General features: G+C 38.4%; 1 protein-coding gene across 7 annotated transcripts in view; it reads left to right on the top strand.

Annotated features, from left to right (window-relative positions):
- The window catches only part of MRE11 (MRE11 double strand break repair nuclease), a 74,245-nt gene that overhangs the window by 40,101 nt on the left and 10,275 nt on the right, over positions 1-23,869 (top strand). For 3 of the 7 annotated variants that reach the window (XM_081543860.1, XM_081543855.1, XM_081543856.1), the window contains exons 14-18: positions 592-654; positions 9,261-9,480; positions 10,609-10,692; positions 20,498-20,556; positions 22,439-22,506. In XM_081543860.1, the coding sequence (XP_081399986.1) occupies positions 592-654; positions 9,261-9,480; positions 10,609-10,692; positions 20,498-20,556; positions 22,439-22,506 (494 nt within the window). The remainder of the gene's footprint in view (positions 1-591; positions 655-9,260; positions 9,481-10,608; positions 10,693-20,497; positions 20,557-22,438; positions 22,507-23,869) is intronic. The other 4 variants (XM_081543861.1, XM_081543858.1, XM_081543857.1 and 1 more) reach the window with 3 other exon arrangements.

Here is a 23,869-nt window from a genome sequence, read left to right as displayed (position 1 = left end):
ATGGAGCATATCTCCAACTGCAAAACTAAATTGTAAGAGCTTTGTGAGCAGCAGCTGGTAACAAAGGAAGCTCTGTATCCTTCGTGGCACCAGGACCAGGGTTTGCAATCATTAAACTTTCGGTGGTTGACTGTTAATAAAATGGATCTTCAAGGGCCCACCCATTTCGGACGCTATTTTAGAGAGCCTCCTGGATGACTTACAGCCAGGAGCCCAAGAATAATTTGTGTACTGTAATAACTCAAACCTGTTAAAAGAGAGGTTTTTGTTCTTGGCTATTTTACTGAAGTATAACACCCATAGGACATTGCAATTTTTTCCTCTGTAGTCTGACTGGCTGTTTTTCAATGACGGGCTATTTTGGCAGCAGGTAATATAATTTTGCTTATGGCCAATTTTTCTTAGAGTACATTTCTGAATTTTTAATGTAAGTCACTGGGAAAAATATGACTTCTTTAATCTTTTGTGAAACAAAACTATACTTGAATTTCCAAGTTTTATGTTGAAATGAAAAGCATCTGTTAAGCAGTTTTGTATTTACATAACGAACATGTTTGTAACATATTTGTGAATTTTTCTGTTACAATCCAGGTACGTCGTTTCAGAGAAAGCAGACAAAAGAATACAAATGAAGAAGATGATGAAGTTCGAGAGGTAATTTTGCTGTTAATTCCTTGGCATATTTGTCAGCTTGTTAAATCAGAATAACTAGTAGCTTTACTTAGTCCACAGTATCTTGGTTTGGTGGGTGGGACTGAGCAGGGGTTGGCTGATGACAGCTGCCTTTGACTTATTCCAGTTCAACCTACGAGAATTCTGGTTGCTGATATTCTGTTTTTAACCTTTTGCTATTGTTGAAAACTTAACTAATTGTTGATACGTGTATGGAGTGGGAGGGCAGGGGGCAGGAATAATAGTCTGAAGAGTTCTTACTAGTCAAAATAATTCCCAACTGCTATTAGAGCATCTTATCAATATAAGATAAAACCTTACCCCACTGAGCTGATATTGTTTGCAGCAAAAAAAGAAATTTAGTGTTTTGGTTAGCAGTGTCATTAAAGGTAAATACACAGTGTCCAGTGGTCTTTCTAAAATGTTGAAATTTGCTTGGTCGCCCTCATCACTGTCTTTTCCATCTCTTTGTAGATTAGGAATTTGAGGTTAGCAACTGTTAACTTAAACTTTGGGCCTCTGTCTGGTACTTGGTGAATTCATGATTGAAATTCAAATTGAAGTATATTTTCCTATTTTCTTATTGCTGTAAATGTTGGATAATTGCTGTCTAGTACTTAACAATTATTTTATCAATTATTTATTTTGGACTTTTGATTGCTTTCCTTCAGCATTTTCTATAGTACCTGTTGTGGGTAGCCATTGTGTTTTTTATTAGGTATATAAATATGAAAAAGATGGTCTGGGTCCCCCAGAGAGGCTCAGTTTAGTACGTGAGACAGAGATATGCAGAAAGAAAAATTTAAACCTTATGACCGGAAGTTTCATCCTCACTGAATTCATACAACTGTCCCATTAGTCCGTTTTTACTCCCTAAATATTTCAGAACTGTAGCTGACAGGTGGTGAATTGGAAAGAGCTGGAACTGCTCACAAGGACCACAGTCTTGTCTAACTCAGTGAAACTATGAGCCGTGCTGTGTAGGGCCACTCAAGACAGACAGGTCATGGTGGAGAGTTCTGACAAAATGTGGTCCACTGGAGAAAGGAATGGCAAACCACTTCAGCATTCTTGCCTTGAGAATCCCATGAAAAGTATGAAAGGCACAAAGATCTGACACTGAAAGATGAAATTCCCAGGTCCGTAGGTGCCCAGTATGTTATTGGAGAAGAGTGGAGAAGTAACTCCAGAAAGAATGAAGAGATGGAGCCAAAGCAAAAACACCCAGTTGTGGATGTGACTGGTGATGGAAGTAAACTCTGATGCTGTAAAGAAGAATATTGCATGGGAACCTGGAATGTTAGGTCCATGAATCAAGGTAAACTAGAAGTGGTCAAACAGGAGATGGCAAGAGTGAACATCAACATTTTAGGAATCAGTGCACTAAAATGGACTGGAATGGGCGAATTTAATTCAGGTGACCATTATATCTACTAAGTGGGCAAGAATCTCTTACAAGAAATGGAGTATCCCTTGTAGTCAACAAGAGTCTGAAATGCAGTACTTGGGTGCAATCTTAAAAATGACAGAATGATCTCTGTTTGTTTCCAAGGCAAACCATTCAATATCACAGTAATCCAAGTCTATGCCCTGATCAGTAATGCTGAAGAAGCTGAAGTTGAATGGTTCTGTGAAAACATACAAGACCTTCTATATCTAACACCCAAAAAAGATGTCCTTTTCATTTTAAGGGACTGGAATGCAAAAGTAGGAAGTCAAGAGATACCTGGAGTAACAGGCAAGTTTGGCCTTGGAGTACAGAATGAAGCAGGTCAAAGGCGAACAGAGTTTTGCCAAGAGAATGCACTTGTCATAGCAAACACCCACTTCCAACAACACAAGAGACGACTCTACATATGGACATCACCAGATGATCAATACTGAAATCGGATTCATTATATTCTTTGCAGCCAAAGATGGAGACGCTCTATATAGTCAGCAAAAACAAGACCAGGATCTGATTGTGGCTCAGATCATGAACTGCTTGTTGCCAAATTCAGACTTAAATTGAAGAAAGGAGGGAAAAATCACTAGACCACTGAGGTATGACCTAAATCAAATCCCTTACGATTATACAGTGGAAGTGACAAAGATTCAAGGGATTAGATCTGATAAACACAGTGCCTGAAGAACTATGGATGAAGGTTTGTGACATTGTACAGGAGGCAGTGATCAAGACCATCCCTAAGAAAAAGAAATGCAAAAAGGCAAAATGGCTGTCTGAGGAGGCCTTCTAAATAGCTGAGAAAAGAGAAGCCAAAAGCCATGGAGAAAAGGAAAGATACTCCCATTTGAATGCAGAGCTCCAAAGAATAGCAAGGCAAGATAAGAAAGCCTTCCTCAGTGATCACTGCAAAGAAATAGAGGAAAACAATAGAATGGGAAAGACCAGAGATCTCCAGGAAAATAGAGATACCAAGGGAACATTTTGTACAAAGATGGGCACAATTAAGGACAGCAATGGTATGGACCTAACAGAAGCAGAAGATATTAAGAAGAGGTGGCAAGAATACACAGTAGCACTGTACAAAAAGATCTTCATGACTGAGACAACCGCGATGGTGTGATCACTCACCCAGAGCCAGACATCCTGGAATGTGAAGTCAAGTAGGCCTTAGGAAGCATCACTATAAACAAAGCTAGAGGAGGTGATGGAATTCCAGTTGAGCTATTTTAAATCCTAAAAGATGATGCTGTGAAAGTGCTTCACTCAATATGCCAGCAAATTTGGAAAACTCAGCAGTGTCTACAGGACTGGAAAAGGTCAGTTTTCAAAAGGTCAGATTGAAATGCAAAGAATGTCCTAACTACTGCACAATTTCACTCATCTCACACACTTCAAAGTAGTTCTCAAAATTCTCCAAGCCGCACTTCAACAGTATGTGAACTGTGAACTAGCAGATGTTCAAGCTGGATTTAGGAAAGGCAGAGGAACCAGAGATCAAATTGCCAACATCCGCTGGATCATCGAAAAAGCAAGAGAGTTTCAGAAAAATATCTACTTCTGCTTTATTGATGACGCCAAAGCCTTTGACTGTGTGGATCACAACAAACTGTGGAAAATTCTTACAGAGATGGGAATACCAGACCACCTTATCTGCCTCCTGAGAAATCTGTATGCAGGTCAAGGAGCAACAGTTAGAACTGGACATGGTACAACAGACTGGTTCCAAATTGGGAAAGGAGTACATCAAGGCTGTATATTTTCACTCTGCTTATTTAACTTACGTGCAGAGTACATCATGCAAAATGCCAGGCTGGATGAAGCACAAGCTGGAATCAAGATTGCCAGGAGAAATATCAGTAACCTCAGATATGCAGATGACACCACCCTTATGGCAGAAAGCGAAGAAGAACTAAAGAGCCTCTTGATGAAAGTAAAAGAGGAGAGTAAATAAGTTGGCTTAAAACTCAACATCCAGAAAACTAAGATCATGGCATCCGGTTCCATCACTTCATGCGAATAGATGGAGAAACAATGGAAACAGTGACAGACTTTATTTTGGGGGGCTCCAAAATCACTGCAGATGTTGACTGCAGCCATGAAATTAAAAGACGCTTGCTCCTTGGAAGAAAAGCTATGACCAACCTAGACAGCATGTTAAAAAGCAGACATTACTTGCCAACAAAGGTCTGTCTAGTCAAAGCTATGGTTTTTACAGTAGTCATGTATGAATGTGAGAGTTGGACTATAAAGAAAGCTGAGCGCCAAAGAATTGATGCTTTTGAACTGTGGTGTTGGAAAAGACTCTTGAGACAGTCCCTTGGACTGCAAAGAGATCCAACCAGTCTATCCAAAGTAAATCAGTCTTGAATATTCATTGGAAGGACTGATGCTGAAGGTGAAACTCCAATATTTAGCGATCTGATGTGAAAAACTGACTTATTTGAAAAGACCCTGATGCTGGGAAAGATTGAAGGCGGGAGGAGAAGGGGACAACAGAGGATGAGATGATTGGATGGCATCACTGACTCAGTGGACATGAGTTTGAGTAAACTCTGGGAGTTGGTGATGGACAGTAAAGTCTGGTGTGCTGTAATCCATGGGGTTACAAAGAGTTGGACATGACTGAGTGACACCAAACTGAACTGAACTGAGACTATTTAGAACTTGACCAATGGAGTTCGAGGCTTTCCCAAGGTGTAATTCACAGCTTTGTAGAATTATTTAGCTCAAAACATGAATCCCAGTATCATACTTAAATTACTTAAACAGACAAACAAAAGCATCAGTTTTTCCTTTAGAGATAAAAAACATGCTTTAATGTTTTCTTCACATAGAAAAACTCAAGTGTTTTCTTTAATTGTAGCTTCCTATTTAAATAAAAAGCCAAATATCTGTAGTAAATATTTTAGGCTTTGCTGGCCATCTGTGGTATATGGCACTTTTTTTTTTTTACAGACCTTTAAAAATGTAGAAACTATTCTTAGTCTGTTCCAAAGTTCATAGTTGGACTGGCCTCTGATTTCTTTCTTATGTTCTATCTGGATTTGATTCCGGGTCAATATCTTTTTTTAAGCTGTAATACCAAGTGCTATTAATGGAGTGAAGAGGCAGCCAGTAGGATGAGAGAAAATATTTGCAAATCATATATCTGATAAAGGATTAGTAACCAGAATATATAAAGAGCTCTAAAATCCAACCAAACAACCTATTTTAAAAATGGACCGAGGGCTTGCCTAGATATTTCTTTAAAGAAGAGATACAGTTAACCACTAAGCACAGAAAAGATACTCAATATCACTAAACACTAGAGAATTCTGATCAAAACCATCAGATACACTTTGTATCCCTTTGAATGGCTGTTCTCCAAAAATAAGAAGGCAACAAATAATGGCAAGAAAATGGAGAAATAGGAACCCTTGTGCATTGCTAGTGGGAGGGTAAAAGCTACTGTGGAAAACAGTATGATGATGCCTCAGAAAGTTAAACATGGAATTGCTATATGATCTTTACAAACCTAAGTGGTGAAAAATTATATGTTACTGTTGTTTTTAATTCATACTTTTTTTTATTACCAGTAAGTCTGAACAGTTTTTATAAGTTACATTTATATGAAACACTTCGTCATGTTCTTTACATAGAGTATTATTTTTTTTGCCTAGGTCATTGGCCTTTCTCTGATTGATTTATAAGAGCACTCAGGTGAAAGTGTGTGCACACTCATACTGAGTGTTTGTGTAGCAGAGTTAGGGGTTTTTGTCATGTAAAAGAGGTCTCCATTTGTTCCTGAGGGTTTTTTGTTTGTTTGTTTAAATCTGGAATAGGTAATGAATCAAAAGCTTTTTTGGCATCTGTGAAGATAAGCCTGTGGGGTTCTTCCTCCTGTGTTCTGTTAATATGGTGAATTATATTATTTTCTATTCTATTATTGATACATCCTTAGTATCACTTTATGAACCCCCTGGTAATGGGTGTACTGGTCTTTCAATGTGTCCCTGGATTCCTTTTGTTTGCTTTGATATTCATGAGTAAGATACTGTAATTTTTCTTTTGTGCATGCAGTCCCTTGTCAGTTTTCAATACCATGTTATGCTGGCTTTATAAAAAGAAATTGGCAGCTTTCTTTCTTAATGCTATCGAAATAGTCATGGAATCATCTGTTCTTTGAAGATTTGGTAGAATTTATCTGTGAAACTTTCTGGTTGTGGTCATTTTCTGGATTGTAGTTCTTTTAATAATTTTCTCAAAATGTTCTTTGTTAATAAGTCTGTTGAGACTGTCTTGGTTTAGTTGAGGCCATTTACTTTCCAAATTACTTAGAATTGAGCAGAGTGCTTTGTCATAATTGTTTTAATTTTCCTTAGATCTTTTTTCCCCTTCCATTGTCATTTCTTTGCTTTAGTTTAACAGTTCATTTTAAGTAGTTTCATCTGTTCTGATATTCAGTATTTTTATTATAATTTTCTAGATATTCTGTAGTTTTTCTTTTATTTTGCAATTTGAAGTCGGGGTATTTTCATTTTCAATTTTATTGTACTGTGATTAGAAAGTATGGTATTCTTTTTTGCTATTTAGAATTGATCTTTTTCTTAGCATTCCATTATATATCAGTTAAAGCATTTCATGGGGTCTTGAAAAGCAGTATATTATTTATTTTCAGAGTACAGAGTTCAACATGTATCAACTAGATCTACCTTAGTATGTAATTTAGGTCTTTGTATATATATATATATATATTTTTTTTTTTTTAATGTACTGGTTCTTATTATTTATGGTAGTTGTATTCTGTAAAGTCACTGCAAACACTGAGTGACTATTTAACTTACTGCTTCAAGAGGAAATAGAAGAATAGGCTCTTTTCAGCCACTGATTACAAAATATTTGCTAACTGATTAATGCAGTACCTTTTCCTTGTGTGTTTCTGTTTGAGGACACCTTATTCAGTATATGTCATTGATTTATTAACATTGAACTTGTGGCCAATAGCACTCAACTCATGCCTGAATGACACTTATTTGACAAGTGTATTTCCTCCACAAGGCACATCTTAGTTTCCTTCACTTAGGAACAGTAAACAACACTTCAGCAGTACACCAGGGGCCGTTTTAAAAGTAAAATCACCATCCAAAAGCACAAAATTGTGAACAATATGGCACTACATGTGCTCCGAAAAGGACACTCATTTACAAGCACAAGAGCTGAAACCAGAAGGCTGAGTGTCACATTGTTCGACATCATCTGGGAATGTGTGTGTCGGGCCATTAAAAATTTTCACCACTCTGCACATGCCCATAAATGACCACAAAAATATCAGGAGTATTGTTTTGGGGTTATAAAAACATTTTGGCAAGTAGGTGAATTTGCATATATGGGATGTGAAAATTATGAGGATTGGCCATACTTTATCTGGGACAAGAAAGATGAATTGAAACCTTCACAATTTTTTTTTCTTTATGTTTTTTGTTGTATTCCCTGAAGTTTTTTCTTTTTGAGTTGTAATGCCATGTTGAGCGCTTGTAGTGAGTTAGCTGTTCCACTCCAGCAAGTGCCTCATGGTGAAGCTTGGTTCCCTCCCACCACCACTTCACTCCTGCTTCTACCCTGCCTGCTTTGTCTCGTCTCCTCAGTTAGCCCTGTCTGTCCATAGTTCATGGATCACAGAGAGCTTGGAAACGCTCTAGCTGCCTGTTCATAGACCCAGAACTTGTCATTCTAGGCAAGAGAGACTGTTGTCATGGTCTCTTGGGAGGGATAGATCAATTTTGGAGCTCTCTACGCTGTCTGAAACTCTTTAGCCTTCTCCCTTAGCCAAGCCAGATATTCACTTTCCTACCCATTAACTCTTCCTTCTAGGCTTTGTGTTTTGTGGGTAGAGCATTTTTCTAATTTTATTGAAAACATTAAAAAAAAATTTTGTTCTTCTTGTTACATTTTGATAGGTTTAAAGGAAGAGATCAGGGCAGCATTGCTCTTTTTGTTTTTAATCAGGAAATCTTTATTCCCTTCAGAGTTATTCAGGATATTTCATTAAGTCTCAAACTGGTCTTTTCTAGACAGTTTCTTTTCAAATTAAAATGTATTAAATTAAAATCTTGGTGCTAAGGTTTTTATCCTTTTCCAGGCTTTCACTTGTTTTGTTCTACTTAATTCTTTTTATTATATATTTGTAAGAAATTATTGCTTATGTTTTTCTGATTATAAAAGTCATATTTTAGAAAATGTATATTATAGCAAATTTGTAATATTCAAGAATAATGAAGAAAAGAAAAGCACCCCAAAATGTCATCACCCAGAGATACAAGCTCTTTTTTGTGAGGTTTTTTTCTTGTTATTTATCAATAGCTCATTGTATAGAGAAACTCAAATGATGACAGTCTCTTATAAATGGTGGTGCTGAATTAGGCACGCATGCACGTGTACAAGTCGGTTCCCTCATGTCCAACTCTTTGCAACCCTATGGATTGTAACCCACCAGACACCTCTGTCCATGGGATTTTCTCTTGTTTTCCTGACAAGAGGAAATTGTCAGGCCCTCCTCCAGGGGATCTTCCCGACCCAGGGGTAGAACTCATCTCTTATGTCTCCTGCGTTGGCAGGCAGGTTCTTTACCACTGGCACCACCTGGGAAGCCTGTTGAATTGGGATTGATTGCTAACTCCTGCCAGAACTGCCATTCCTGCCAGTTCTGAAACTTCTGGTTTTGTGAAGTTTTGTCATCCTTAGTATACCTTTCAAAAGGTCTTTTACAGGTAGTATCGCAAATTGATCTGGCAAATTACAGGCACTGAATTTGATTGCTGGGGGAGAAGGCTTCTCTTGTATTGCAGTTTTTAGTATGATTATGAGGAGAAGGGGGCAGCAGAGGATGAGATGGTTGGATGGCATCACTGATTCAATCAACCTGAGTTTGAGTGAACTTCAGGAGATAGTGAAGGACAGGGAAGCATGGCATGTTGCAGCCCATGGGGTTGCAGAGTCAGACACAACTGAGTGACTGAACAACAACAATAACAGCTTGATTAGTGAAAAATAATAGTTTAGACAGTTTGGCGATGTGAGATGTTCACCAGAGTGACCAGATTAATGACTTGGAGGATGCTGCATTGTCCACTAACATGTGCTTTCCTCTTGTCATCCCTGTCAGGCCATGAGTAGGGCCAGAGCCCTCAGATCTCAGTCAGAGGACGCCGCTTCCGACTTGACTGCTGAAGACCTTATGAGTATAGATTTGGCAGAACAGATGGCTGATGACTCTGATGATAGCATCATAACGGCAGGCAACAAAGGAAGAGGCCGAGGAAGAGGCCAAAGAGGAGGAAGAGGGCAGAATTCAGTGTCGAGAAGGGGGTTGCAGAGAGGAAGAGGTTAGCCCCAAGTCTTCCCTACACATTCACACTTGGTAGTTGTGTAGGAAGTTCAGAATTGTATTCCCATTGGCAGAATTGAATTACACAGTCCTTCAAAATTTTATCTTTATAATGTGCTGAGACAGTCTTTAATATAGTTCTGACATACACATTTCACTTAAATATTGAATGGCCACATGCACATGAAGTTTTTAATATATATTTTTTTACATAATAAAAGAGTTTAATACCTACTCTCATATTTTTTTGAAAGAATTTCACTGTGTTTGGGGATTTTCCTGAAGATCCTGTGGTTAGGACTTGAACTTTCACTGCTAAGGGTGTGGGTTCAATCCCTAGTCAGGGAATTAAGATCCCCCAAGTCTCACAGCACAGCCAAAAAAAAAAGAAAAAAGTTTCACAGTTTTTCTTACACAGTGGGTACATTTAATCGATACATTTACTCTCAGATATACAAAGAAATAGTGAACGAAACACTTAAGGAAAATAATTAGCTAAGGCCCACTGACAGTAGGAAGAAAACTCCAGATCATAAAAATTATTTTTGGTAGGTCTTAAGATACAAATGCCCACATTATCATGAAATGGCTTTATAAAATTTGTTTACAAAGAAAAACTGCCCTCAAACAATTTTATTTCTTAATGTTAGCTAACATTAATTACCATCATTGTGTTTAATGTGATAGTGTTGTCATTGAATAGTCCAAATAATAGAAGATAGTCACCCAGTGATTTCCTAATGAAGTATAAAAATCCCTAGGAATATTTAAAAATTATTTTTATTAAATATTTATAGGAATTTTAAACTGGTTAAAATGAGTAGTACTTAAAAATCTACAAGGAGAAAAGTCTCCATATTCTAGTGATGATTATTTTATTATCCTTGCATTTATAAATATTTTCCTTAAGTTTTAAATGGAACAATATGAACCAAATGTGGCCTAAGTATAGTCTTTGAAAATTGACTGATCAGACTCTAGATGTTTCTTCTTATATATATATTTTTGGCATTTTACACATAAACGGTTTTGAGATAACTTTTTAAAATTTCATTTTGATTTTATTTTTTTAAAGAAAACTTTAGCTACTGATAGATTGTATATTAACTGCTCAATATTCTAACAGCAGGCACTAGTCTGGAGATTTCTACTCAAGGCAGAGGTTCAAAGGCCACGACGTCAACATCTAGAAATATGTCTATTATAGATGGTGAGTATAGACTGCAAGAGATCAGCTTGCAGTTATTTATAAATTCCAATGCAAGAAGACCCAGGAAACCCCATGAATAAGTCTTACTGGTTTGTGTTGTCATCACTGGGGAGTCAAAAGGGTTATTGGAATCACGGGATAAATTATATTAATTTAAAAGACCTTTGCCATTCAGGGGGGCTATTGAAGAGGGTGAGCACTAAAATGTAATTTTTTATAATATCTGATATTAGACAGATCTGATGATTTCCCTTTAATAGAGGGATCATTGAGACATAGAAAAGGCAGTTGGTCAGTGTATCAACAGTGATTAAGAGACAAGGAACTGCTTCTTAACATACTGTTAACTTGCTTTTCTCATGCTGCTTTTGTCCATCTCTACTGTTAATATAGTCATGTGAGCTGCATTCAAGGGAAATTACAGTCAGAATTCTATGCATTGATTTTGTGTATGTGTTGTGTCTGAAAGCTAGCCTCAAACTAAGGGAACCTATTTTTTATAAACTGTTTTGATAATCATGTAGTATAAAAATTTAATAAACTTTTTAATATTATAGTTTATGAGATCAGCAGAAATTATAAGTCAGATTTGTGAAAATATATGTTAAAATAGGTGATTTTTTCTCCTTACCATTGAGAGTATATCCATATGTATTGTGTTTATATTATCTTATTATTAGAGATTAATTTTTGACAGATTGGAGAGTTGGAGTAAATCTTAGATTTACTTAGATGAAATTTATAAAGGGTAAATACATGCTGTATATATGTCCAAAAGGATGGCTGCACAGAGAGAGTTCTGAGAAGTATGTGATATTAGCAGGAAACCAAGTAAGAAAAACTTAGGTCATTAAGGTTGTGCAAAGATTGATCTAACTGTCTCAATCTGATGGTGCCTGAAAGGCTGTTGCTGAGCTTTGAAAGATGCCCGGATTCTTGCTCTTAGGAGGAGAGGAATTCAATCCGGGGGCAGTGACAAGGCTCAATCACTCAGAGATTTTGTGTGATAAAGTTTTATTAAAGTATAAAAGAGATAGAGAAGGCTTACGGACCTAGACATCAGAAGGGGGAGGCAGGAGTGCCTCCCTGCTAGCCTTTAGCTGGATGTTATACAGCTACTAGCAGGCTGCCAATTGGAGAAAGGAAATATCTCAAAACTCAGAGACCAGCATCAGGCCCCTCACCCACAACATACATTTTGACATAACACTGGCACAAGGTGAGTCATGGTGGGCCATAAAGCAATTGACATGAATCTTGAGGATAGGCAGGTTTCCAAGCAAATATATAGTTTCATTAACATGGATTAGGAGAACAGTTGTATGAGTAAAACATACTGGTTCCTTGAGCCATTATCAGTTCTGAGTCTCTTAAGGGAACTGACTTGAAGAAAATCATAGTTCATTAACATAGCTTAAGAAAAACATTTCCGTAAGAAAAACACAGTGATTAGCTCAAGGTTTGAGAAAAGTTCAGGTGGAACCAAGTGTCGGCATGGCAACACAGAATTTTAAAAGAAACCTTTTAATTTTGTATAGAGAAGGAAAAAAATCTGATACTTGTAGTTTGTTTCCTCTTGCCAATTAAGAGAGATAAAATCTCTTAAGAGATAAAATCGTCTGACACTTGCAGCCTATTTCCTCTATTTGGAGATGCCTGGCCTTCCTATCCTCTCAGTGCCTAAAGCAGTATTTAGAGAAGTAGTGCTTCTCTACAGCAAGGAAGTTCTCCCTCGGTGTTGATTGGATGTATCATGTCAAGAATACTGTGCTCATCTTTGGAACCATATTTCAAGAAGGATTTCAGCTTTATATCATTCAGAAGAGAAACCATATAATATAAAAAAATCTCTTAGAAGGAACTTAGGATAGCTAACCTGAGAAAAATTGAAATCATTACATTAATGAAGTTCTATCGTGTCAAAGATTGAATAGATGTGATTTGCATAGTCCTTAAGACAGTGGTTTTAAATCTGTTTTAAGCTGTAGATTCTGCACGCTACATATCCTGTCTTTAAATAAGTACTCATGCAGTTGTATTCCATTTCAAAGGGTTCAGGGATCCCTGAGAAGCCCATCCATGGGCCGTAGGTTAAGAACAGCTCCCCAATGAGGACAGATGGGAAAAGCTAATCACACACAGATTTAAGTTTATTCTATGATAAAAGAGACCTGGAAGACTTAAGAACAACTTCACATACTCCCTCTTTTATAGACGAGGGAATTGAGCTAAATACTTTGCCTTATGGATATAAAACCACTGATAGTACTAATAATTTATGAGACAATTGCTAATTGTCTGCAACTGTAATTACTAATATTTATGAGACAATTACTGGATGCCTGTCAACAGCTCAGTGGAAAGTGAAACTGTTAGTCGCTCAGTCATGTCTGACTCTTTGCTACCCCATGGCCTATAGCCCACCAGATTCTTCTGTCCATGGGATTTTCCGGGCAGGAATACTGGAGTGGGTAGCCATTTCTCCAGGGGATCTTCCAGACGCAGCAACCAACCCCGGGTCTCCTGCTTTGCAGGCAGACTCTTTAGCATCTGCTCAGTAGGGTTGCTACTTGTATTTTCTCTGTTTTACAGAAAAGAGACCCAAGGCTTTGAAAACATAGGTCTCACAGCTGGTAAATTCTGGAGCTTGAATTGAGCCCCCACATTCTCTGGCCTTCGGGACAAGTAGTTAAGCACTGTACTAGTTTCCAGAGTGAGATAAAATTAGAGATTGAGCTAGTTGGTTGATTGAGCTAATTGGTTCTCAGTAGTCTTTGCATTATACAGAATAGCCTGTCAGTCAACCCAAACATGGAGTAAGCCACCTCAGAAGAAAATGACCTGTGACTCCATCAGAGGAAGTTTTTCGGTATTTTTTGGATGACAGATCACTTTGGAGAAAGGATAAAGACATCAGATCTATTAAATGATTCTTAAAGAACCTTCTTATCAAAAGTCCTGCTGCTGTGTTTTTATTCAAGAATTATTCAGTACTTGCATAGAGCCAGCTGAAATCCTTTTGACTTCCTAAGTATATTGTCTCTGTTGCCATTTAGAAAATGGCATCTAGAAAGATACTGAGACATTCTTAGCAGGTCTAAAATAAAAGCAGAGAAGTGAAAAAAAAGCACTATAAAGAATCTGGGCTGAGTTCAACATATGAAAAGTTCTGTGACTTTAGATGAGTCACTCACTCTCCTAGTCTGTTCACATGTAAATTGGGACTCATCTTGCCAAATTGGATTATTCTGAAGGTTAAAAGCAAAAAACCTGGGAATTCGCTGGCGTCCACTGGTTAGACTCTCCTTGAGGGCCCAGGTTCAATCCATGATTGGGGAAGTAAGATCCTGCAAGCCAGATGATAGGGCACCCCCCCACCCCCCAAAGCCTGGCACATAGTAGGCTTTTGTGAAATGTTAATGTTAAAAAAGAGAGAGGTATTATTGAAAAAAGAGGGAGTTAGGAAAGGAACATGAATAAAATATGAACACTTCCTTGTTAAGCCACCACAATTTGGTTAGTGTGCAACACAGAGGCATGGACACTGTAAATTACCTGCCTTTACCTGAGCCCAAACTGAGTTTTTTCATCATGGCTTTGTTCAGTTTTTTGTTTGTTTGCTTGTTTTTTAAATTAATTTTTTACTTTGGCTGCGCTGGGGCTTCATTGCCGTGCACTGGCTTTTTCAGTTGCAGTGAGCATACTTCTTGAGGTGGCTTTTCTTGTTGCATAGCACAGGCTCCAGGGCCTGTGGCCTCCGTAGTTGTGGTGCACGGGTTTAGTTGCCCCATGGCATGTGGGATCTTACCGGACCAGGGATCAAACCCACATCCCCTGCACTGGTAGGCAGATTCTTACCTACTGGACCATCAGGAGAGTCCAGGCGTTATTGTTTTATGTGAAGCTTTCCCTGACACCAGTGGACAGAATTAATCACTCAAACTGAGTATTCAAGTTTCCAGTGTGCTTGTTAAGAAATCAGCTGTTAGTTTAGCTTGTTTGTTTTTTTTTTAAGTAGTCCATTTTTCTTCCAGCTAGCTGTGTTTGGTGTTCTGCACTTTCACTGTGATGTGAAATTCTTTCACTAGATGTTCAATTCTTTTTTTATCCTGCTTAGAATTTATTCAGCTTTATGAAGCTGTGAATTGGCGTGTTTTATCACTTCTAGAAATCCTTTGCTGTTATCCCTTCAGATACTACCTCTATTCTGTTCTTATTCTTCTAAGATTTCAATTAAATCAGTTCAGTTCAGTTCAGTTGCTCAGTCGTGTCCAACTCTTTGCGACCCCATGAACTGCAGCACGCGAGGCCTCCCTGTCCATCACCAACTCCCGGAGTTTACACAAACCCATGTCCATCGAGTCAGTGATGCCATCCAACTATCTCATCCTCTGTCATCCCCTTCTCCTCCTGCCCCCAATCCTACCCAGCATTAGGGTCTTTTCCAATGAGTCAACTCTTCGCATGAGGTGGCCAAAGTATTGGAGTTTCAGCTTCAACATCAGTCCTTCCAATGAACACCCAGGACTGATCTCCTTTAGGCTGCATTGATTGGATCTCCTTGCAGTCCAAGGGACTCTCAAGAGTCTTCTCCAACACCACGGTTCAAAAGCATCAATTCTGCGGCACTCAGCTTTCTTCACCGTCCAACTCTCACATCCATACATGACCACTGAAAAAACCATAGCCTTGACTAGACGGACTTTTGTTGGCAAAGTAATGTCTCTGCTTTTAAATATGCTGTCTAGATTGGCCATAACCTTCCTTCCAAGGAGTAAGCGTCTTTTAATTTCATGGCTGCAATCACCATCAGCAGTGATTTTGGAGCCCAAAAAAATAAAGTCTGACACTGTTTCCCCATTTATTTCCCATGGAGTGATGGGACCAGATGCCATGATCTTAGTTTTCTGAACGTTGAGCTTTAAGCCAACTTTTTCACTCTCCTCTTTCACTTTCATCAAGAGGCTCTTTAGTTCTTCTTCACTTTCTGCCATAAGGGTGGTGTCATCTGCATATCTGAGGTTATTGATATTTCTCCTGGCAATCTTATTTAATCTTCAATTAAATAAATATAGCCTATTTACTCTGTCCTCCCATTGGGGAGTAGTACTAACTTCCCAGAGTAATTAAACGTGTTAACTGAACTATGCATATCCATTACTGAGCATAGCACTTGATAAGAATCCAATCAATGATTGCTGTTGTTATTAATAAGTATTAGTGGCAGTGTTTACAATAAACTTATGAAAATGGATCTTCCATAAATTAGTATAAATTTGTCTTTTATACAGTTGATTTGTCAGTGGTTTTAAATTTAACTGGTTACATCCAACATTGGGCCTTTTTTTGAAAAATAAAACTGACTTTAAATACAGTCTGTGACAGAATAACCATGGAGTACTAGCTATAGTTGCTGTAACTTGGGACAAAAGCAACTTTAAAACTATAGCTTCTGTGTTTGTATCCTAAGTGGAGGAATGAAGAGATAAATAATGGTTCAATTCTATTATAACACACTACATGGAGTGTAGAGGTTTGTTACTGCATTGGAGTTTTATTCGGAAATGTATTATTAGATATTACAATTATAGCCAGCAGCAGTTGTAAATAAGAGTTGACAGCCCACATTTTTCCACAGAAGTTTGTCTGCAAAGGGTAGTGACTAAGTAATAAAAGAGCCTCTGTCTTTGCATTTAATTTACCATGGCTATCATTGGTGCTACTCCATCTACTGTTACTAGTGACATTATTTGATGTCACTACTCCTGTAGTCACTTGCCAAAACAATTTATATTAACTACCTCTTTTTATCCTTTGAACAATTTTCAGCATGAAGTATTATTTTTTTTTTTTTTTTTTTTTATAAATTTATTTATTTTACTTGGGGGCTAATTACTTTACAATAGTTTTTGCCATACATTGACAAGAATCAGCCATGGGTTTACATGTGTTCCCCTTCCCGAACCCCCCACCCACCTCCCTCCCCCTCCCATCCCTCTGGATCATCCCACTGCCCCGGCCCCGAGCCCTTGTCACATGCATCGAACATGGAATGGTGCTCTGTTTCACATATGACAATACACATGTCTCAATGCCATTCTCCCAGAACGTCCCACCCTCACCTTCTCCCTCAGAGTCCATAAAATTGTTCCATGCATCTGTGTCTCTCATTCTGTCCCGCATATAGGGTTATCGTTACCATCTTTCAGATTCCATATATATGCATTAGTATACTGTATTGTTGTTTTTCTTTCTGGCTTACTTCACTCTGTATAATGGGCTCCAGTTTCATCCATCTCAGTAGAACCGGTTCAAATGTATTTTTTTTAATGGCTGAGTAATATTCCATTGTGTATATGTACCACAGCTTCCTTATCCATTCATCTGCTGATGGACATCTAGGTTGCTTCCATGTCCTGGCTATTGTAAACAGTGCTGCGATGAACATTGGGGTACACGCGTCTCTTTCAATTCTGGTTTCCTCGGTGTATATGCCCAGCAGTGGGATTGCTGGGTCATATGGCAGTTCTATTCCCAGTTTTTTAAGGAATCTCCACACTGTTCTCCATAGTGGCTGTACTAGTTTGCATTCCCACCAACAGTGTAAGAGGGTTCCCTTTTCTCCACACCCTCTCCAGCATTTATTGCTTGTAGACTTTTGGATAGCAGCCATTCTGACTGGTGTGAAATGATACCTCATTGTGGTTTTGATTTGCATTTCTCTAATAATGAGTGATGTTGAGCATCTTTTCATGTGTTTGTTAGCCATCTGTATGTCTTCTTTGGAGAAATGTCTGTTTAGTTCTTTGGCCCATTTTTTGATTGGGTCATTTATTTTTCGGGAATTCAGCTGCAGAAGTTGCTTGTATATTTTTGAGATTAATTGTTTGTCTGTTGCTTCATTTGCTATTATTTTCTCCCATTCTGAAGGCTGTCTTTTCACCTTGTTTATAGTTTCCTTTGTTGTGCAAAAGCTTTTAATTTTAATTAGGTCCCATTTGTTTATTTTTGCTTTTATTTCCAATATTCTGGGAGGTGGGTCATGGAGGATCCTGCTGTGATTTATGTCGGAGAGTGTTTTGCCTATGTTTTCCTCTAGGAGTTTTATTGTTTCTGGTCTTACGTTTAGATCTTTAATCCATTTTGAGTTTATTTTTGTGTACGGTGTTAGGAAGTGTTCTAGTTTCATTCTTTTACAAGTGGTTGACCAGTTTTCCCAGCACCACTTGTTAAAGAGGTTGTCTTTTCTCCATTGTATATTCTTGCCTCCTTTGTCGAAGATAAGGTGTCCATATGTGCGTGGGTTTATCTCTGGGCTTTCTATTTTGTTCCATTGATCTATATTTCTATCTTTGTGCCAGTACCATACTGTCTTGATGACTGTGGCTTTGTAGTAGAGACTGAAGTCAGGCAGGTTGATTCCTCCAGTTCCATTCTTCTTCCTCAAGATTGCTTTGGCTATTCGAGGTTTCTTATATTTCCATACAGCATGAAGTATTATTAACACTCTTTTATAGGTGGGGAAACTGAGACTTGGAGAAGCCAAGGAACCCGGCCACAGTCACCCAGCTAGAGAGTCCACCTAGGTCTAACTCTAAAACCAGAGCTTTTAGCCCCCAGTACAGTATGCATTGCCTTCCTAATAGAACCCAGTGCTTAATTTTCTGATAATGTTCATTTATCACACAAACATTTATTGGGGATAAAAAGAAAAGAAGGCTCTTGTTTCTTCTTCGAGGAGCTGAGAGTTTGAAGAGTCCATTAGTGAATAATGATTGAGCAGAAATACATTTTTGAAAGAGTCTCAATCACTGGCTCTTTGATTCAGTTGCCCTGTCCAGCCTTTGAGTGGAGTAGGATGTGAGACCAGTAATAGAGTAGGTGGTAGGAACTCTGCATCTGTCTTTCCTCTCCCCTCTTAGCTAGACATGCCAAGATTGGGGGTGGAAAAAAGGATAGTAGCTTAGGGCTAGGTAGGAAGATTCCTGAGTTTTCTGACTAGGAGAATTTTGGACTTTGTGGGGTTGTTTGAGCATTTGACTTCTTTAAATCCTCTTTTTATCTCCTCTCACCCTGTTGTTTGGCTTTGAGGTTATCTTGAGGGAGACCTTTTTTTTATGTTAGGAAACTGGTAAGGCTTAGGAGAAACTTAAACTTCTGATGGGCTGTTTAAATTTTATTCTAGGTTTTTAATATTCTGCTCTTAATTCCAGTGTGTGTTGGGTTGGGGGCTGGTTCCCCACACCACCATGCAGTTGTCAGACACCTGCTGGGTGTCCTACAAGTCAACTCAGTTCTGACACTGGCTACCCAGAGATAGCATCAGGTTCCACAGGGGAGAGACCCAGCTCCACAAGACTGCCTGCTCCTCTTGAGATGCCAGTCACATGCTGGCATATGGTTGTTCCCATACTTCTGACCAACTAGCCATAAATCAGAGGTTCCCATGACTCCTTCCTTGATTCAATTTACTTGCTAGAGTGACTCACAGAACACAGGAAACTAGTTTACTTACTGGATTACTGGCTTATTACCAAAGATATTAAAGATATGAATCAATAGTCAGTTGAAGAGATACTTAGAGCAAGGTCCAGACCAAAGGAGCTTCTGTCTTTATCAAGTTTGGGGTCTAGGCATGGTGGCATGTGGAAACATCCTGATTCATTCCCTGGAAGCTCTTTGAACCCCCTCCTTTTGCGTTTTTATCTAGGCCCCATTACATAGGCATGATGGATGACATTATTGGCTGTTAGTGATTGATTCAACCTCTAGCTCCTCTACCCTCCCCAGAAATCAGGTTGCGGACTGAAAGTTCCAACCTTCTCTTCCTAGTTGGTTCCCTAGTTCCCAACCTCCCTCAGTTGTGGTCCCAAAGTTGCCTTGTTAACATAGTAAAAAACACCTTGATGGCTCTCATCATTTCAGGAGATCAGTGTTTTAGGGGCTCTCTGGGCTTCCTGGTGGCTCAAGACGGTAAAGAATCTGCCTGCAATGCAGGAGACCCAGGTTCGATTCCTTGGTTGGGAAGATCTCCTGGAGAAGGCAGTGGCAACCGACTCCAGTATTCTTGCCTGGAGAATTCCATAGACAGGGGAACCTGGCAGGCTACAGTCCGTGAGATTGCAGAGAGTCAGACACACCTGAGTGACTAACACTAACTGACTGACTAGGGGCTCTCTGCCAGAAATGTGGATGAAGACCAGATTATATGTCTTATTGTAAAATCATAATATCATAGTCTTGGGAAGAATAAACTTCATAATTCTAACGAGGTTTACAAAGGTGAAAATGTAAGGATTTGTGGGAAAGTGATTGTGAAACAAAGGATACACTGTTTTCTAGAATTCCCTCTGGACAATTACTTAGATACTGAATATTTTTAACACAGTAGAGGAGAGTAAGGAAGCTCTTACTGGAACAAGTGATTCCTAATACAGTAGAGCCACAAGGAAAGAGATTGCCAACTGTAAGAGAAGACCTGAGAAGGTTACTTTCACCTATTTGGAATTCAGTCTATTTGGTGATCAGATTTTATCCTTCAGGTATTTTGCTATAAAATGTTTTTTACTATAGATGTTATTATGAACACTGCTTATTTATTTGAGTAAATCAGAAAAATCATTTGAGACTGACAGAGATATAATTCCATCTCCCTTCAGATTTTAAGACATGTAAGTGGTTTTATAATTAGTCATCATGAGCTTTTACAGATAGAACTTAGGAAATATTCAGCTAAAGAAGCATGCAGATTTTTCTAAACTATTTTAAGAAAAACGTAACGAATGTATCATCTTTTTCATTGTAGCCTTTAAATCTACAAGACAGCAGCCCTCCCGAAATGTTGCTACTAAAAATTATACCGAGGTAAGGAAAAAAAGTTTTTTAGTTGTGGGCTACTTTCCATTTGGTACATTATGATTGCCAATTCTTTGCTCTACAGAGTAAACAAAAGAAGAAAAAAATGTCAAATGTTAAAACTGTTGAGAACTTTACTGATTATATAGGCTGAGGGCTTCTAGGAGTATCTATTTTGTTTTCTCTTTTTTAAAGAGTGGATCACCTTGATTGTACATCCATAAATATGTGTCCCCAGTAATAGTTTTAAGAATAATAGTGTTGAACCAGAAGGGTCCTTGCAGGGAAAACTGTTATAGACGATGGGCATTCAGTGCACAGAGAGGTCTTGTTTCTTGTTGGCTTCCTTTTGTTACTTACATACTCTGGCTGTGTCTTCAGCCATTAGGCTGAAGTGAGACTCAGGACAGATTGCAAGGTCTGAGTTTATGGACCTCTGTTTAACATGAAGGAAGTTTTAACATGAAACTTAACATGAAACAGAGGGTTTAACATGAAACTTCCGCTGTTCCTTTGGATTCCAAGGAGAGTCCAAAATTGGCTTGACTCTCTTCTTACCTCGTTTTCAAAACCCATGTGTCTCAGTTTTCCAGTACCATTCCTGGCTTCTGCCTCCTAGAGGCTGTGGTCCCCCCAGATACAATAATCAAAAATGCCTCCAGACATGCCAGACCTTTCTGGAATGGGAGTAGGGGTTAAAAATCACACCTAGCTGAGAATCACTGCTCTGTATCATACCGCCCTGGCAGCATGAAATTCATCCCTTTCTGATCTCTTTGAGTGCATGATGTGGCTGACCTGCTCCTCTTCCAGAAAACTTCTCTGTCCAGATCCTGCTATTGTTCTTTTATCTCTCTTAATTTCATCTCTTTTTTTCACCTCTTCTTCCTATTGTACAACTATCTCTGAGTATACTAGTCCTTTTATCCTGACTTCCATTTCATTATTCCTAGTCAGCTATTGCCCTCTTTTGCTTCATATGTGAAAACAAACAAAATTTTCATCATGTCCACAAGGAAGCTTCCCTTCTAGATTTTTCTCTTATAATGGAAGAATATGAGTTCAAAAAGAGTTAAATCATGGCAAACTAACTTTTTCTTTCATTTTTTTAATTGGGGTTACATAGTGGTGGTTTAGGGGAATGCTGAAGGCATTAGATTCCTTCAAGGTACATAAGACAATCTTCTGATAATTTCATGGACAAAAATATTGTCTGGATTCATAGCTGATTAGACAGCTTCATTTAATGGTTTTTGACTAATAGTTCAGTGTTAACCTGTTGAGGGAGTGGATCTCAAGTGCTATTTTTTTCACTGTTTTGTCTTTATCAGTTAGATGAAGACATAGCAAATGTGTGTATTAAGTGTCAAGATAAGACAAAATATAGAATAGGTAGTATTTTGGATTATAGAATCAAGAATCACAAATATCTTTAGTGAGGCTTAAAGGCAACAAGTGGTATTTAACAGGGATAAATGTAACAGAAAAACAGATATCCAGTACTTCCCATGCAGTCTTATATACCTCATTTTTAATTGGAGATGAAACACTGATGGTCTTTCATTTCAAACCCAAGAAAATCACAGGGCACTGTCTGCATGTGACCCTGTGTGAGTCATTCACCAGTCTAGGTACATGTTCCTATAGGTCCCCAGGCTGCCATGGTACAGGATGGAAGTGAGCTCACACATATTATACAGAAAACCATACATAAAATGAAGAGTTGTCTTAGAGGGGAGGTCAGGCAGAGCTTTAGGTTTTATGCTGCTCACATGGTTTCTGCCTCCTTTTTTGTAAATTTTTATAAAAATATGTATTTTTAGACTATTTAATGCATTTTTATTCAAATTTTCCACCCCCACAAAGACTATTTGCTGTTTCTCCCTCTTAGGTGATTGAGGTGAGTGAGTCAGATACTGAAGAAGACATTTTTCTGACCACTTTGAAAACTGATCAAAGGTAGGTGCAGTCACTTCCTGCAGAAAGAAACATCTGAAAAAATAAAAAATTATCCAGAATTCTCTTATACATTTTTCTAAGTCATGGAAATCTAACAGATTCATTTTCAACTAGTCATGTATATGTTGTTGCTGTTCAGTCACTAAGTCGTGTCTGACTCTTTGCGACCCCATGGACTAAGCTCCTCTGTCCATGGAATTCTCCAGACAGGAATACTGGAGTGGGGTTGCCATGCCCTCTTCCAGGGGATCTTCCCGACCCAGGGATCAAACCGTCACCTCCTGCATTGCAGGCAGATTCTTCACCACTGAGCCACCTCGGAAGCAGTCGTGTATGTATAGAAGTGAAAAATAGACCAGGGGGCTAGTTCATAGAGTCGATGCATCATTATTACAAGTATTTTCAGTGACAGTTTGAATAACTTGTCATTCATTTCCTTTTGCCTTTATTACCCAGTGATTTTCTTGTTAGAGTACTGTGTTTTCTCCAATTAACAGAAAATAGCTTTGTATTTTGTTAATATTCAGTTTCAGCTTTTAGCACTTCCTGTATGTCAGGCACCATTCTAAGTCTTTGCATATGAATTAGCTTGTTTGCTGCTTACAGTCACTCCAGGAGGTAAATGTATTTATAACTCTGTTTTCCTCCCTTTGGCCTTTGAAGAAAGTGAGGCGTGGCAGTTTAAATAACTTACCTGAGGTCACCAGCCAGTCACCAACCAGGCATTCTGCTCCAGGACTCACCTCTGCCATTGCTTCTTCTTTTATTTAATTTTATTGAAGTATTAGTTGATTTACAGTGTTGTGTTATTTTCTGCTGTACAGCAGAGTAGTTCAGTTGTACATATATATACATTCTTTTTCACATTCTTTCCCATTATGGTATATCCCAGGATGTTGAATATTGTTCTCTGTGCTATACAGTAAGACCATGTTGTTTATCCATTCTATATATAATAGTTTGCATCTGCTAATTCCAGACTCCCAGTCTGTCCATTCCCACCCTTCTCCCCCTTGACTAGCACAAGTCTGTTCTCTTGTCGGCAACTCTGTTTTTGTTTTGTAGATAAGTTCATTTGTGTTGTATTTTGGATTCCACATATAAGTGATATCATCTGGTATTTGTCTTCCTCATTCAGACTTACTTTGCTTGTTATGATAATCTCTAAGTTTATCCTCTGCTGTTGCTTCTTAACATAATAGATTAAACTCTCAGACCTCTGTGCATGTAATAAGAGTCATTCAAATGACAAGAGACAATTTAGAAACTAACATTTTGGCAAGAAATCTGAAATCCGCTTTGGCAGATTTGTGTTCCTAATGACAGCAACTGGGTGACACGATTTAGGTTGTTTGGGGAAAAT

The sequence above is a fragment of the Giraffa tippelskirchi genome, chromosome 11 (assembly GCF_054371585.1).
Source record: "Giraffa tippelskirchi isolate mGirTip1 chromosome 11, T2T-mGirTip1v1.2.pri, whole genome shotgun sequence".
Lineage (NCBI taxonomy): Eukaryota > Metazoa > Chordata > Mammalia > Artiodactyla > Giraffidae > Giraffa > Giraffa tippelskirchi.
This window is presented reverse-complemented; position numbering and strand designations above follow the sequence as displayed.